At 48.9% G+C, this 17,067-nt stretch overlaps 1 protein-coding gene across 2 annotated transcripts in view; it reads left to right on the top strand.

Annotated features, from left to right (window-relative positions):
- COL20A1 (collagen type XX alpha 1 chain) overlaps window positions 1-17,067 on the top strand; it is a 142,657-nt gene that overhangs the window by 52,258 nt on the left and 73,332 nt on the right. For both annotated transcript variants that reach the window (XM_077335837.1, XM_077335838.1), the window contains exons 19-22: window positions 5,003-5,145; window positions 7,292-7,421; window positions 8,803-8,859; window positions 14,804-14,842. In XM_077335837.1, the coding sequence (XP_077191952.1) occupies window positions 5,003-5,145; window positions 7,292-7,421; window positions 8,803-8,859; window positions 14,804-14,842 (369 nt within the window). The remainder of the gene's footprint in view (window positions 1-5,002; window positions 5,146-7,291; window positions 7,422-8,802; window positions 8,860-14,803; window positions 14,843-17,067) is intronic.

A 17,067-nucleotide genomic window follows, 5' to 3' on the forward strand; every position in this document is an offset into this window, starting at 1 on the left:
CCGGGCCATCCAAACAAGCTACAAAGGGAACACGGGCCAGGCACAGAATAAATACCAAAAAAGAAAGTGAACTTGGCTCCTTAACTAAAGAATTGAGACAAATAGACAATTTGCAACAAGAATGTTAATAGAGGTCACAAAGTGACTGCTATGTAGGCAAGTACTTATAAACCATCAGTGTGGCTCTCCCCAAACCAACTCTTCTTTTATTCTAAGGAAAACCTGATGGACTTCCAGGGTGTCTGTTGTGGGGAGAGGAAAGGAAAGGAGATTGGAAGCCACTTTGAGACTCCTTAGGGTAGAGAAAAGCGGCATATAAGATCCAACTTCTTCTTCTTCTTCTTCTTCTTCTTCTTCTTCTTCTTCTTCTTCTTCTTCTTCTTCTTCTTCTTCATCTTCTTCTTCTTCTTCTTCTGCTGTTAATTGAGTTCTTGACCTGATTTAAGCTCCACGCTAAATAATATTTTGCCATTTCGAATGCATTTTGAATATTTATATTTTGCTCAGGAACTGTGCCTTGAGAACTTTCCCATGAAACGGAACGGCACCATATAAATGACCTAAATAAATAAACCACATTCAAGGCACAGAATTGCATTTTATTTGCATCATAAAAATGGCCCTGTATGTATTCACCTAGGAAAATTTTATGCAGCTTCTGCAGGGACCACCTGAGGCAGTTTACAGAATAAAACATCATAAAAAAACATAAAACATTAGAAGCTGTTCATTAAAACACTTCGTTTAAAATACCGAGCAGGGCATGAAAGCACGTATCAGTGGGCTGAGGAAAATGAATTACAGATTTCAGACTCAAAGGCTGCAATAAAGATGTGGTTAAAAGCCTGCATAAACAGAAGCACAGGGATTTGACAACTAAAGAGAGGAATGCAGGTTTTTTTCCATTGTATTTTGGGTCTTCCTAACGTGGTTAGCCTTTCTACCTTTTGTAACGAACTTGGCCTCAGTTTGCTAGAGCAGTGATCCGCAACCTTTTCTAGGCTGCAGACCAGCTGTGGCGGGGAGGGCGACCGCCCGGCCGCGCATGCCGCGCATGCCGCGCATGCCGCGCATGCGCGAGTGTGCCATGCGCAGCCACAAATGCGCATGCGCGGCACTCCACGGCACTACTATGCCTGCTAAGGAGCACCGTGCATGCGCGTTTGCGGCTGCACACGGCGCAAATGCGCATGTGCGGCCGGGTACGGCCCTGCGGAGGCAGGGAGCCGCGTCCTAGTGCCAGGGCCTTCGCGGCCCGGCAGCAGGCCGCAGCCCGGTGGTTGGGGACCACCGTGCTAGAGTATGGACTTCTATCAAATTTTGGATAAAATTGCATGATCGCTCTGGTCCTAATAGTTTCGTGTATGATCTGCTATGCAATTTCATTGTTTCTAACTGGTACCGGCAGAACCGACATAAAATTCACAGACTTTGGATAATTAAGGGGTGTCTCGTTATTTGGCATTATTAGACAGAGAATCTGTGATATTGAGAGACAAACCAAGCGGGAATCAATCGGACTTGCTCCCCCTGCTTCTTTGGCTTGACTTCTAATGCATGGACAGATTCACTCAATATTTACTAGATGATAAATCCCCAGAAATATCAGAACCAGTGGCTGAATTCTTGGCCACTGTGAATCACAGGGATAATTGGCCAAGCAAGAAATAATTCTAGTCCATGGGCATCCACATTTGGTGTAATGCCCGTCATTTCCACAAAAAGCGCTTCCTTGGAGGCACCTTCTTTGGGGGAACTCATCAACCCAGTCCTTACCAAACTTGGAGGGCCAGGAGAAGAGAGTCAGCCAGAGATCCCCTGCTGGTTTCGTGTCTCTAGCATGTGTGTGTGTGTGGGGGGGGATTCTACCTCATCCCAAACTTTACAAGCCAAACCAGTTCATTAATTGCTTAAGAGTTCTTGGTGGTTTGTAGCTAACAGAGCGGACACACCACTAACCATGAACAGAACTTTCCGAGGAACAGGCTTCCTCGGGAGGTGGTGAGTTCTCCATCTTTGGAGATTTTTAAACTCCATCTGACGGAGAGGCTGATTCTGTGAAGGCTCAAGGGGGTAGCAGGTGACAGGGGATGAGCGAGAGGGTTGAGAGTGTCCTGCCTAGTGCAGCGGGTTGGACTAGATGACCCATGAGGTCCCTTCCAACTCTTATTATTCTATGATTCTAACTGCATTCTCCCAGTTCATGCCCACCCGTACAGCCTAACCTACTTCACAAGGTTGTTGTGAGGATAGAGCAGAGGAGAGGAGAGTGATCTAAACCGCTCTGGGTCCCCACTGGGGACAAAGGTGGGAAATAAAGTAAATAAATAAAATCGTTGCTGCCCTGAGGTCAGATTCCCATTACCTGTGCTTGATTTCAGGTAAATGAAAGTGGTCTTGATATTGAATTGAGGAGTATGGAGATAAATCTAGGTTTTTCTAAAGACTGCTTGTGTGTTTGCCTCAGCAAAGCAAAGAGCGCTCTTTCTGAATCCTGGCGTTTAAGCCGGAGAGCTGACTCATGGGATTCTAAAGATGTACAAGACCTGTGCAAAACGCTTTTGATTGCTTGCATGACTCTTTTCCTTCTATGCTGGCACCGTGATTAAAAACTGACCTACTTTTCATCCAGATGGGTAGCTGTGTCTGTAGTCTGTCTGTAGCAGTAGAAAAGAGTAAGAGGGCCTTACCTTAAAGATTCACAAAATTTCTGGCTGGGTAGGCATTTTCAGGAGTCTCTGCTCACTTCTCCAGATGCAACATTTCCAATGCAGACAAAAAGCAGCAAAACTGCTGCGGACCAAATATCAGCATTCCTGGAAGAAACTTCAGCCCTTGACCCATTTCAGTCAGGCTTCCAGCCTGGACATGGGGTAGAGACAGCGTTAGTTGCCCTGATGGGCAATCTCTGACGCCAGCTAGACCGAGGCGGGTCAGCGCTGCTCATACTATTAGACCTGTCAGTAGCATTTGACACAGTAGATCATGATCTCCTAGCTCTTAGCTTATCGCCTAGCCGATGCCGGGATGCGACCGACTCAGAACATCTGCTGGGCCCCTCCTCAGACACCCTTCCATGACTGAACAATTTGATCCCCCCAGTGTGGTTGTTATTTATGTTGTGTTGTGCATTGTTACTTGATTGTTGTGATGTTGTATTGAAACGTGCATATCGTTATAGATTATTATAATGTTCCATGTAAAGTTACATAATGTTCCATGTAAACCGCCCAGCGCTGTAAAGAATGGGCGGTATAAACATCCAAATAAATAAAAATAAAATAAATCAAGGCCAATAGCAGCCCAGCAGAACAGAATCAAAGTCTCTGAGAAACTTCACAGTAGGGTATGTGTGTATGTGTGTGTGTGTGTGGGGGGAGGTGTTAATTTTTGCAGGCCCAGCAGAACCAATGCTATGACTTAATGCCCAGAAGAACCCAGTGACAATGTGGCAATGCCAGCTCAATCACAATCCAATCAAGGGGGGGGGAACATTTTCTGCAAGCCCAGCAGAACCAGTATAGAGTGCCCAGCAGTACCAGTGCAATCACAGTGCAACTAGTGGGAAGACATCGCCTGGGAGGAGCAGAAGGGTTCTGGCAGTGGAATAAACCATCAATCCACTTTGGGGGCTGTCATTCGCATCCCAGAAAATTTCTGTTATGACTCACAAGTTGTCAGCCCAATTTGTGGGCTGTCATTCCAGCCCCTGAACACTTCTGTGACCACCGAGGGAAATCATTCCCATCTGGGAGCTATCATTCCTCTCCCAAAACACTTCTGCAAATTCCAGAGGCTGTCATTCCACTTGGAGGGCTGTCATTCCAGTTCCAGAGTAAATTCTATTTCAGAGCATGATTTCTACTGTCATTCTACTCTGGGGCCTGTTATTCCAGCCCCACAGCAGTTTACCTGGACCCAACGACATGGACTGAAAACCCAGACTGCATTTTCATTGCAAGTATTTCGTGCTGCAAAGCAGGGGTAGTCAACCTGTGGTCCTCCAGATGTTCATGGACTACAATTCCCATGAGCCCCTGCCAGCGTTTGCTGGCAGGGGTTCATGGGAATTGTAGTCCATGAACATCTGGAGGACCACAGGTTGACTACCCCTGCTGTAATGTATACCCGTGGATCCCATGCAAGTCAATTGGTATTCCTGGCTCCCATTATCTCTAATGGGTTTTTCAAACTTCTTCCATTGTTTCCAATGGGCAATCCTTTCATACCTTTTAATAAATCTCCCAGCAGAACTCAGTGCCATTGTAGCAATGCTAATTCAACAGGATTGATGTGAAGCATAGAATCACACTCCAAATCTCTCTGTGTGTAGTTTTCAAGCCCAGCAGAACTAGTGCAATGTTCTAGTACCCAGCAGAACCCAGTGCCACTCACATGACAAGTTTAAAAAAGACTTGTCACAATGAATCCAAGTGTATGTGTATGTGTGTGGGAGTTTGCAAGCTTTATGCAAGAAAATGGGAAGGGAACCATGGGAATGATTCTGCCCTTCTCCACATACAGCCAGCTTTTGGGCCAGTCACCGTTCTCTCAGAGCTCTCAGCCCCACCTCTTCACAGGGTGCCTGTTGTAGGGAGGGTAAGGGAAGGAGATTGTAAGCCTCTTTGAGACTCCTTCAGGTAGAGAAAAGAGACATATAAGAACCAACTCTTCTTCTTCTTCTTCTTCTTCTTCAGTAATCTCAGGGTTCTCTCAGCCTCCCCTCCCTCACAGGGTGTCTGTTGTGGGGAGAGGAAAGGGAAGGCGAATGTAAGCTGCTTTGAGACTCCTTCGGGTAGAGAAAAGCAGCATATAAGAACCAATTCTTCTTCTTCAGTAATCTCAGGGCTCTCTCAGCCTCCCCTCCCTCACAGGGTGTCTGTTGTGGGGAGAGGAACGGGAAGGCGACTGTAAGCCCCTTTGAGACTCCTTCGGGGAGAGAAAGCGGCATATAAGAACCAACTCTTCTTCTAACCAATGTGGAATCTTTATTTCATTGCAGCCACCAAGAATCCGCCAGCAAACCTCTTTGTGGATTCGGAGAGTCCGAACAGCCTGCAAGTCCACTGGAGTCCTCCAGAAGGCCTTGTGCAGCACTACAGGCTCACCTACACCCCAGAAACGGGCCAGAAGCACCAGGAGATGGTGGGTTTTGTGGAGGGGGCTTCTGACCTTGATAGCCCAGGCTAAGCCTGATCTTGTCTGATCTAGGAAGCTAAGCAGAGTCGACCCAGGTTTGGACTTGAATGGGAGACCACCAAGGAAACCCTTAGTCACTACACACATGAACACACATGAAGCTACCTTATACTGAATCAGACCCTTGATCTATCTGTTGGTATTGCCCACTCACACTGGCAGCCGCTCTCCAGGGTCCCAGGCAGAGGTCTTTCCCATCACGTACTACCTGCTCCTTTTAACTGGAGATGCCGGGGATTGAACCTGGGGCCTTCTGCATACAAAGCAGAGGCTTTTCCGCTGTGCCACAGAGGCAGGTAATGGCCAACCACTTTTGTTTGGCTGTCCCAACCTGAATGTCGCAGGTGAACTATATCTTGGAAGCTAAGCAGGGGCAGCCCTGGTTAGGACTTGAATGAGAGACCGCCAAGGAACTCGAGGGCTGCTAAGCAAGCCATCTTTGAACTTCCCTTGCTATAAGTTGGTCGCAACCCCCCCCCCCTCCCCAGAAAGCAATGTCTTCTAGGACAAGGCATGTCTCTGTTGGGTCCTGAAGATAGTTTCGGCCACCAAGTGCAAAAGGAGAATAACCCTCCCCAGGGCTGTCTCTTCTATGACAGGGGTAGTCAACCTGTGGTCCTCCAGATGTCCATGGACTACAATTCCCATGAGCCCCTGCCAGCAAATGCTGGCAGGGGCTCATGGGAATTGTAGGCTATGGACATCTGGAGGCTCACAGGTTGACTACCCCTGTTCTATGACTTAAATCTACACCTCATCTGATTGCACTAGAGTTGGGGATAATTTACAGTAATGAGTCTAAACAGTTGAGCGAGAAAAAGAAGTAATTCAAAGTCACACACATTCAAATGCATCACAGGATGAGCCAAGGTTACATAGACACTGCTGAAGACTGGGGTAGGGATAAATAAAACGGGACCATTTACAAATGGTTTTGAAAATACGTAAGCCAGGAATGGACACTGTTTGCAGATGTTTCATGGCAAGGTAATGGAGGGCCATGGAACTGGATAGAGGGGAGCTGGGTTCAAATTCCTACTGAATTGTGAATAGAGTTGCTAGCCTCCCAGTCCAATGCTCTGTGTCACACAGTGGGCCAAACCCAGGTGCCATTAGGAGATCCACCAGTGGGGCCAGAACTCCAGAAGTCCTCCCACTCTTGGCCCCTAAGCACACAAGAAGACAAAGAATCCCTGCCCCAGACAATCTTCTACATATACCTTGTCGCTAGTAGCCACTCATGGACCTCTGCTCTTAAGGACATAAAAGAAGCCTTGTTGGACCATGCCAATGGCCCGTCCAGTTCAACATTCTGTGTCATACAATGGCTAAAACCTAAGTGCCATTGGGAGGTCCACCAGTGGGCCAGAGTTCCATAAGCCACCAGCACCAACAATACCATGCACCAATGCGCCAGATAGAATGTTCCACCTATGCAATGTAGCTAATAGCTTCTCATGGACCTCTGCTCCATATGTTTATCCAGTCCACTCCTAAGAATATAAGAGAAGCCATGTTAGATCAGGTCATTGGTCCATCAAGTCCAACATGGTATGTCACCCAGTGGCCAAAACCCAGGTGCCATCAGGAGGTCCACCAGCAGGACCCAGCTCCAGAAGACATCCCACTGTGGCTCGCCCAGGATCCAAGAATCCATGGCACCTGTGCCCCAGACTGATGCCTTGTGGTGGATAGCCACTCATGGACCTCTGCTCTTAAGAACATAGGAGAGCTCAGGCCAATGGCTCATCGAGTCTAACATTCTGTCACACAGTGGCCAAAACCCAGGGACCATGAGGAGGTCTACCAGCAGGGCCAGAACTCCAGAAGCCCTCCTATTGTTACCCTCCCGAGCACCAAAAATACAGAGCATCCCTGCCCCAGTCAAAGCATACCATCTCTACCTTGGGGCTAAAAGCCACGGACGGACCTCTGCTCTGTATGTTTCTCCGATCCCCTCTTTGACTCTGTCCATGCTCGTAGCTGCAGCACCACTTCCCATGGCAATGAAATCCTGTTTTATATCCAAATGAGTCTCAAATGTCAAAAAGGAGGCTTTCGTTGGGCTGTAAAACTTTATTTTCTCCCGCAGATAATGCTTTCGGGAAAAAGCCGGGCTGTCGTCCTTCACTCTCTCCTTCCTGGCACCATGTACACGGTGACGGTGTCTGCAGTCTATGCCACCGGAGAGAGCGATCCTATCTCTGCAACTGGCCAGACAGGTAGTGAAACCAGTGGATTCCTCATCTCCCATTTAGGCCTCTTGTTTCTAACCTCCTCGGGCTAACCTGTTTGACTGGGCTGTGTGGTCAGGAACCCATTTTCCAGTGGTTGATTCGTCCTCTTGGTTTTATCCCAGCGTGCCTTTCGTGTCGTCGTTTCATTCGATGTCTTTGAGAACAGGAATTGTGCCCAGGATGATACACCATGCGATTTGCACAAACTGTTCTGAGACTCAGAATGTTTGAGATTGTGGATTGAGCCCAAGATACGCTGGATAATCGTTCAGCAAATCTAAAGCGTTCTTGTATATGGCAGCAGGTAGATAAGGAAGGAAACTGGCGGAGGAACAAGACAAGAGGCATAACGGCACCCTGATGGGTGAGGGGAAGCACCGAGATATTTTTCAGGCTGTCCTTGGCATATTTATTCTGGGACTGCTAAGAGCAGGGGTAGTCAAACTGCAGCCCTCCAGATGTCCATGGACTACAATTCCCATGAACCCCTGCCAGCAAATGCTGGCAGGGGCTCATGGGAATTGTAGTCCATGGACATGTTGGCAGGGGCTCATGGGAATTGTAGTCCATGTACATCTGGAGGGCCGCAGTTTGACTACCCTTGGCTAAGAGACAGAGACAGCTTGTTGTAGAGAGAGCCAGTTTGGTGTAGTGGTTCAGATTGGCAGCCTGTAATATGAAGAGCCGGGTTTGATTCCCTGCTCCTTCATATGCAGCCAGCTTAGGCGACCTTGGACCAGTCACAGTTCTCTCTGAGCTCTCTCATCCCCACTTACTTCACACGGTGCCTGTAGGTATGCAGATGTGAGGCCACTGAATGGTAAGTTATGTTAAACGTTCCTCCGCGCGCAGGAATTTTTGGCAGGAAAATATGTATATAAGGGGGGATGAGTTATTGGGGGTTTGCCAGTTAGTTTGTAGTTGCGGTTGGAGCGTTAATAAATTTGGGTTACTGAAGAATGTCGGAGACGTCTCCATTCTTAGTACACTTCAGGAAGGGTCGGTGATTGTAAGCCACTTTGAGAGCGAGCTTGGTGTAGTGAGTAAGAGTGGTAGGCCTCTAATCTGGAGAAACCAGGTTAGTTTCACCACTCCGTCAGCCAGCTGGGTGGCCTTGGGTTATTGACAGTTCTCTCGGAGCTCTCTCAGCCTCATCTATATTGCAGGCCATCTCTTTTGGGAAGAGGAAGGGAAGGTAATTGTACGCTGCTTTGAGACTCTTTTGAGTACAACCCCCCCCCCCCCAGCTCTTCTTCTTGACTATCTAGTCTCCCTTTTGGAATATGCGATTAACATAGTGTTGGGTTGGGTATAGTTTTTAAGAACTGCCTAACTCTACATGTCTTATTGTTTGATTTCTTGTTAGCCTCAACCTTGGCTAGGCTGCCCACATCAAGAGGATCGGCCCCATTCAAAACGGATGGTAAGTGCTCTGCTGTTCCCCTCAGTTTCTTTATCATTGTAAAAACTAGTCCCTTTGTACAGTCCTCCTGTACGAGTGTGCTTGCTAAGCACTGTCAAGTTATTTCCATCTAGGATGGTCCTTCGACTCAATGAATGAATATCCTCCCTGTCAGCAGAGTTCTAATACCAAAAGCGTCAAAGCACCAGCTACTTAAAGAATAAAATAGGTTTATTAAGAAACAACTCTGTGAGTAAGAGAGGAGAAAGAGAGAGCCCTAACTGCCTAACTGCCTGAAAGTTCAGGAGAGAAGAGCAGGCAGGAAGTAGACTCAAAGGAGCAGGAAGTCTCCAATGAGCCAATCAGGATGCAGGAGGAGATTATTAGAAAAGAGCAGGAGGTTCCTAATCTAAATATGCTAGCTACATATCTCCTCTGATGCCCCCTGTAGGATATTCTTGTGATGTTTTTGAATCATGCACAGTAAAGATCTTGCATATTCCCATGCTCTGAAATGCCCTTGTTCACAACCTTGCTTAGGTCTTGCAGACTGAGATCCGTGGGGCTTCCTTGCAGGAGTCCAACCATTCCTTGTTCGGTCTCCCTCTTTTCCTACCGGCCTAAACTTTTCCTAGCATGATTATGTTTGCCATTGACTCTTGTTTTCTTATAACATGACCCAAACACTATAGCCTCAGTTTAGCTTCTAGGGAAAGTTCAGGCTTGATTTGATCTCAATCCCAGCTATTTGTCTTTCTGGCGGTCCAGGTTATCTGTAGTACCCTACTAGCAACAACTCATTTCAAAGGAAATCCATGTTCTTCCTATTATTTGTCTTCATTGTCCAGGGTTTACACCCATACCTCGTGACGGGAAATACCACAGCATGAATTAATTTGAACTGAGTTGCCAGTAGCACATCTTTACACTTAAGGAACTTTGCTAGCTCCTTCAAGGCTGCCCTTCCCTGCCTCAATCTCTTCCCAGTTTCAGTCTTAGTTGATGATGGAGCCAAAGAATAAGAAAATCTGAACCATTTACATTTCTTCATTGTCAGTTTCAAAGTTGGGTATAGGACCCATTTATTTGTCATCTTGGCGGTCCGCAGGATCCATCGAACTCTCTTCCATTGCCACCTTTTGTTGGGACTTTCGGACTAGACTTGGTCCTAAGTCCTCCCAGAAAATTACAGCTGCATGGTAACAGAGTGTTTTGAAAGTATGCATCTATTAGTTACCTTTTTGGATGAGGCACAGATCTAGACTCACAGTGCTTTGAGGTTTAAAAGAGAGAGAATCTTTACCAGAAAGATTATACAGAAATATATATCATATCCATCTGCTTCAGTCTCCTTACAGAAGCAGAGTGCAACAGCTTGAAGAGTAGTTACAAAGAAAACACCTTGCAAGCCCCTAGGGTAGGCTCAAGCAGACTACATGACTATACATCAGCAGAGAGCCGTAATGGAGGATGCTGCCCCTTGCTTCACAGACACACTGCTCTCCCCTTCCTGAAGGAGAAAGTGGCTAGGAGCTCATTTTAAATACAGGAATTCCCAGGACATGTGCTTGGGGTTCTTCCATTGCAACATAACCTATGACCACTTGGGGGCATTAGTGAGCACACAGGTACAGCTCAGCCGCTTCAACAGCTTAACAACAGCCTTTCAAGGCTGACTTCACCCAATCACTTGCTGATTGCAAATCCAATGCTTTTCAAACTTCCTAGAATGATGTAAAAAGCAAAAGCCATAAGAGTTCCTTTGGAATCCAGCCCGATGTGTATGATTGCCGGATTTTGAAATCCATAAAGCCCATTTTCAGAGCTTGGCACAATTTTGCATCAATCCAAAGAGGCATGAGGCTTCCCAGTTTCCGAAGGTGAAAGAAATGCAAATCCACAAGGCGAGGAGTGATTCTCAACAAACGTCTGGCATTCCACAGCACGAGGATATTTATTTCTTTGCCCTTGGTGGGAAAGAGAGGCTGCAAATGTATTTCAGTAAGCCTTTCAATTAAATCCCTCCCTCTTTAAAATGCTTTATTAATCCGAGATCGTCAGGGGCGCCTCTTCAAATTACTCGCTATAAAGCAGGTTTGGAAGAGGGTTCCATAGCAAATGTTGAACAAACTATGCCATAAAAAAATCTGTCAGGGAGTTGACTGTAAAATACAGATGTCACCAAAATTAGCTTGGCGGATTTCTCCGTGACGGCCGGAGTTGCTCTTTAGGATGCTTGTCGGAGAAGTGTGGCAAAGGGGAAAAAATGAATGGGATTTAGCTGCAAATGAGGAACAATTGGGACCATCAAAGCTTTTACCACTCTTCTGACTCATGTAGGAGAGGGGTAGGACAGAGGAGCTTGGGGTGGGCAGGGGCTCATTTTGCAATTCTCTAAGCCCTAGTTCTGGGCTGCCAAGGAACTATCACAATTAGGGAGGGGAAAGAACATAAATCTGCTGGATCAGAACAATAAAGCATCTAGTCCAGCCTCCTGATTCGCACAGTTCCTCCAGTTCCTCTGGAGGGCCAATACCAGGGCAGAGAGGACGAGATCTTCCTAAGAACATCAGAAGAGCACTGCTGGGTCAGACCAGGGGTCCAGATAGTCGAGCATCCTATCTAACTCAGTGGTCAATCAATTCATATGGAGGGCCAACAACAGGGCACAGAAGCCGAGGTCTTCATAAGAACAGCAGCAGCAGCAGAAATGTTGGTTCTTAAATGCTGCTTTTCTCTACCCAAAGCAGCTTCCAGTTGCCTTCTCTTTCCTCTCCCCACAACAGACACCCTGTGGGGTGGGTGAGGCTGAGAGAGCCCTGATATTCCTGCTTGGTCAGAACAGTTTTATCAGTGCCGTGGTGAGCCCAAGGTCACCCAGCTGGCTGCATGTGGGGGAGCGCAGAATCAAACCCGGCTTGCCAGGTTAGAAGTCCACATTCCTAACCACTCCACCAAGCTGTGAAGATTTATCTTGCTTGGGAAAGATACATCTCCTCCACACCCATGTTTCTACTACCATGGAGAAGGTCCTTGCTATGTTCTGAGATGGCAAGTCCCCTGAACCACAAGACTGCAGCCTTTCTCATGACTGGGATGCCTTCCTAAAAGAAACCAGCAATTGTGGAAATGTTTGCAGACTTAGTGCCATATGGATCTGTAGCTGGTAGCTAAACTATTTTTCTAGTGATTCACCTCTTTTGAAAGTGGCCTCTGTCCCTAGTCTATTGTACTATTTTGCAAGCTCCTTGCGGCCAGAGACTAAACATCATGCATGCACATGGCGCCATATTACTAGCAAACATTACTCATGGGAAACATGCCAAGAAAAAGAAGAAGAGTTGGTTTTATACCCTGCTTTTCACTGCCTGAAGGAGTCCTAAAGCATCTTCCAATCACCTTCCTTTCCTCTCCCCACAACAGACACCCTGTAAGGTAGATGGGGCTGTGAGAGCTCTGAGAGAACTGCTCCAACAGGACTGTGACTGGCCCAAGGTCAACCGGCTGATTGCATGTGGAATAGCAGGGAATTCAACCCAGCTCACCAGATTAGAAGCTGCCACTACACCATGCTCAGACAGGCTTTTCCACTGCAGGACACCCTCTTGCTTTTCGGGGGCATCTTTGATTTTGATCTTTTCCCAACAAAGGCCATGTCTGATTCTGTTTCGGCCTCATTGCCTGACACTTCCCCCCCTCCCCCCCAGAAGCAAATAACTGCTTTGGTTTTTGAAGGAGTCTTTCCCCCCCCCCTTTTCCTGCTGAGCCCATTTCAATGGAGAGCACTTTAGAACCCTTCAGCTAAAGGGCCTTTGATTCTTTCTGCCTATCTCCGATTTGTATGAGCGGCGGCTCCTGATTCTTGATTCCCCGGCTCAAAAGGATGAGTGGAGATTTAGCGAGGGATTTCCTGCAAGGGGTGAACGGCCGGCGCGTGCCGAAGTACTTAGATTTTGGACAAAACAGCTCATTTAGCCGTGCACAATGCCGCCGACAGAATGGGCCCGGGAAGGAGGTGGGAAAATGCGCTCCCTTTCAAAATGCGCAATTAATATTAATATCCAGGCATGGAGTCATTTTCTCCAGGGGAACTGATCTCTGTAGTTTGGAAATGAGCTGTAATTCTAGGATATCTCTCGGTCCCACTTGGAGGCCGGTGTCCCTGACGTGCCTAAATATATCTTTATCGGAGGAGCTGCTTGACTCCTGTCCCTTGAAGCAAGGAGAGGTTGAGAGAAAATGCTTCAGATTCTACTAGGTGTTTGGTTTGGCTGCTGGAAAGGGAGGGGGGAGAGATACAAGTTGCCCAGGGCAGCGAGACATGGGCTGCTGTCGGGGATTTGCGACCAGTAAGCATGGAGGTTCAACAACAGGACCCAGAGGCCGAGGCCTTAAGGACATCCGAAGAGCACTGTTGGATCAGAGCAATGGTCCATCTAGTCCAGCCTCCTGTCTCTCACACAGTGGTCATCCAGTTCCTCCAGAGGGTCAACAACAGGGCAGGGAGGCTGAAGCCTTCGTGAGAACATCAGAAGAACCCTACTGGGTCAAACTATTGAAGGTCCATCCAGTCTAGCATCCTGTCTCACACAGTGGACAACCAGGTCCTCTGGAGGGCCAACAACAGGGCTTAGAGGCCAAGGCCTTCACAAGAACATCAGAAGAGTCCTGCTGGATCAGATCAATGGTCCATCTAACCCAGCATTCTGGCTCACACAGTGGCCAGCCAATTCCTCTGGAGAGCCAACAATAGGGCATAGAGGTGAAGGCCATCATAAGAACATCATAAGACTGGTCTGGATCAGACCAGTGGTCCATCTAGTCCGGCATCCTGCCTCACACAGTGGCCAACCAGTTCCTCTGAAGGGCCAACAACAGGGCAGGGAGGCTGAGGCCTTTATAAAAACACTAGAAGAGCCCTGTTGGATCAGGCCAATGGTCCATCTAGTCCAGCCTCCTGTCTCACTCAATGGCCAACCAGTTCCTCTGGAGGGTCAACAACAGGGCAGAGAGGCCAAAGCCTTTACAAGAACCTCAGAAGAGCCCTGCTGGATCAGACCAGTGGTCCATGTAGTCCAGCCTCCTGTCTCACACAGTAACCATCCAGTTCCTCTGGACTGCCAACAACTGAGCATAGAGGCTGAGGCCTTCCCCTGATTTTACCTCCTGGCTTTGGGATTCACAGTCTTAGTCCTTCTGAATGTGGAGGTTCCTCTCAGTCACCATGGCCGGTAGCCACTGCTCCTTATCCTCTATGAGTCTATCTAATCCTCTTTTCATGCTGTGGCCACCTCTTCATCTTTTGGTAGTGAAATCCATATTTCAACCGCTCACGGTGTAAAGTAGTCTTTCCTTCTGTGTGTCCTGAACCTACTGCCCATCACCTTCATTGAATTCACTCAAGTTCTAGTCTTTTGAGAGGGAAATTCCTAGACATTTGGGAAAGTGGAGCCTGGGAAGGGTTTGGGAGTCTGGGAACAAGAGGGACCTCCACTTAGTATCATGCCATAGATTCTACCTTCCAAAGCTGCCATTCTCTCCAGGAGAACTGATCTCGGCAACCTGGAGAGGAATGGAAATTTCAAGAGATCTCCAGGCACCAACTTGAGCTTGGCACACCCAGCCTGTCTGAGAGTTCCAGTGAACCATGAATTTCTAGTTACAGGGGTGACACGCTGCTGGCAGAGGCTCATGGGAGTTGTAGTACATGGACATCTGGAGGGTCACAGTCTGGCCTTTGGGTGTGGTGGGGTCTTTGCTATGAACGTTGCACGGCCATCTGATGGAGAGGCTGATTCTGTGAATGTTCAAGGGGGTGGCAGGTGACAGTGGAGGAGCGAGAGGGTTGTGAGTGTCCTGCACAGTGCAGAGGGTTGGACTAGATGACCCAGGAGGTACCTTCCAACTCTATGGTTCTATGATTCAATTAGATTAATGATAGTTTCCATTTTGTTTTGTTCTGCAGACTGCCCCGTCCTTGACTCTACAGAAGGAACTCTACAAGGTATGGCTTTGTTTGTGCTCTGTGATCGGGCCAAATGACCCTTTCATCAATAATTATGTTGATTTCCACTGTCTCAAACCCAGGCGCTGTCTTCATAGTCAGTCAAAATTCTTGGTAGTACTAGAGGACAAGGTTGTGAAGGCCTGTTTTCTTGGTCTCTGGCTGGAGAATGGGGTAAAGGGAGGGTCCGAAGTCTTTGCTCATTGAAGGGGGGGGGTCTTCTGCAGGTGCTAGCCCGGAAATGGGCAGCATCAACCACTGCTTGTACATGGACTTCTTGGTTGTGGCCCCCTCCATTTGGAACAGCCAGCCCAAGGAGGTCAGGAAGGCTTGTACTCTCTGGCCTTTCCATAAACGATGCAAGATGGAATGAGTCAAGATGTTTTCTAAGAGGGCAGCACTGGCCAAAAGTATTCACAAAGTGTCTGGGACAAATTGGTGTCTAAACAACTGTGTGGAGCTTAGAATCATAGAATCATAGAGTTGAAAGGGGCCACACAGGCCATCTAGTCCAGCCCCCTGCTCAACGCAGGATCAGCCCTAAGCATCCTAAAGCATCCAAGAAAAGTGTGTATCCAACCTTTGCTTGAAGACTGCCAGTGAGGGGGAGCTCACCACCTTCTTAGGCTTGAACACACATGAAGCTGCCTTCTTCTGCCTTCTGCTTCCTTGGTCCATCAAAGTCCGTATTGTCTGCTCAGGCTGGCAGCCATTCTCCAGGGTCTCAGGTGGAGGTCTTGCAACTTACCTACTACCTGATCCTTGCACTGGAGATGCCAGGGATAGAACCTGGGACCTTGTGCATACCAAGCAGATGCTGTACCGGAAGAGTTGGTTTTCATATCCCGCTTTTCACTTCCGAAGGAGTCTTAAAGTGGCTGACAATCACCTTCTCTTCCTCTCCCCCTAACAGACACCCTGAGAGTTAAGTAGGGCCGAGAGAGCTCTGAAAGAACTGCTCTGTGAGAACAGTACTATCAGGACTGTGATGCGCCCATGTGGAGGAGTGGGGAATTGTCGTGGTTCGGTCCTTGGTGGCTGGGGAACCGGACCGAACCCCGCCATCAGAGGCGCCCGCGATCACGGAGGTAGGGCATGGTGATCATAGGCAAGCCGGCAGCTGGGCGCCCCACCCGATCGTTGAGGTGGCAATGGCCGCTAAAGAACCTCAATGTCCCCCTCCACCTTTTGACAAGGGCCCGGAGATGGCCCTTTGTTCCAGGAAAATGGGCCATCAGGAACCCCGGAAAACCTCGCATATGTGCATGAGTCATGATTGTATCAGCATGTTCCCTCCGCAAGTACTGGGTGGGGCAATACAGCCTAAGGAGGTGGGTTTTGTATAAAAGGGAGCTTCCACCTGGGTTTCGGTGGAAGCTCTTACTCCATACCAGCGGACTCCACGTTGCTGAAATAAAGCTTGTTCCTGTTGTATCGTTCACCAGGCCTGGCGTGACGTTTTCTTCAAAGGGGCACCCTGGTTTTTCAGTTAGCAAGCGGGTCCCCGACATCGTAAGAGCTTCCCACCGAACTCCAGGGTCGGCATCGCATCCGAGCGCTTATCGGGACGGATCCAGAGATGGCGTTTTCAAGCAACGGGGCGGTCTCGACCCCCACGAACCCCGGGAACATGAGTTTAATGTCCCCGGGAGATTTCCTCCGAAAATCGGGGGGCCAGGAGCAGCTGTCCGGGACCCCGAGACCCTCGGCAGTGGCGGCCAAGGGAAGGCGCCGGGCCATGGGGTTCCCAAGCACGGCGGGGAGCGCGCCGAGGTCTGGGGGGTTGGCCCCAACCTGGGACACCCAGCTGAGGCAGGCGCTTCGCCCGGTAGGACCTGAGGAATCCCTAGAAGACCTGCGGCGGGCCATGGCGGACTTGGCCAGGCGCTTGCAGGCAGCTGAAGCCCGTGAGCAAGCTCGGGCCGGGCCCGGAGGGACTGGTAATACAACGGCGGAGGGGATCGCATCGAGTGAGGACGTCTCCAGCGACGAGGACGAGCCCGGCACTGGTGAGCGGGCCCCGGACCCCGACCCGGAGCAGTTTTCAGTCCCGAGTAGGCGAGACGGCCAGCGGAGAGGCGAGACAGCAGAGGATCTCGGGGGAGCGGGTGAGCCGACGGGGCGGCGAGAGCCGGACCAACGCAGGAGCGACGTGCAAGGCAGGGAGCGGCACGGCGTCGTTGGGCAAGTTGGTAGCCGGTGGAGCGGAGCAGGACGAGACGGCG

This window comes from Paroedura picta, chromosome 4 (genome assembly GCF_049243985.1).
Source record: "Paroedura picta isolate Pp20150507F chromosome 4, Ppicta_v3.0, whole genome shotgun sequence".
NCBI classification, from domain to species: domain Eukaryota; kingdom Metazoa; phylum Chordata; class Lepidosauria; order Squamata; family Gekkonidae; genus Paroedura; species Paroedura picta.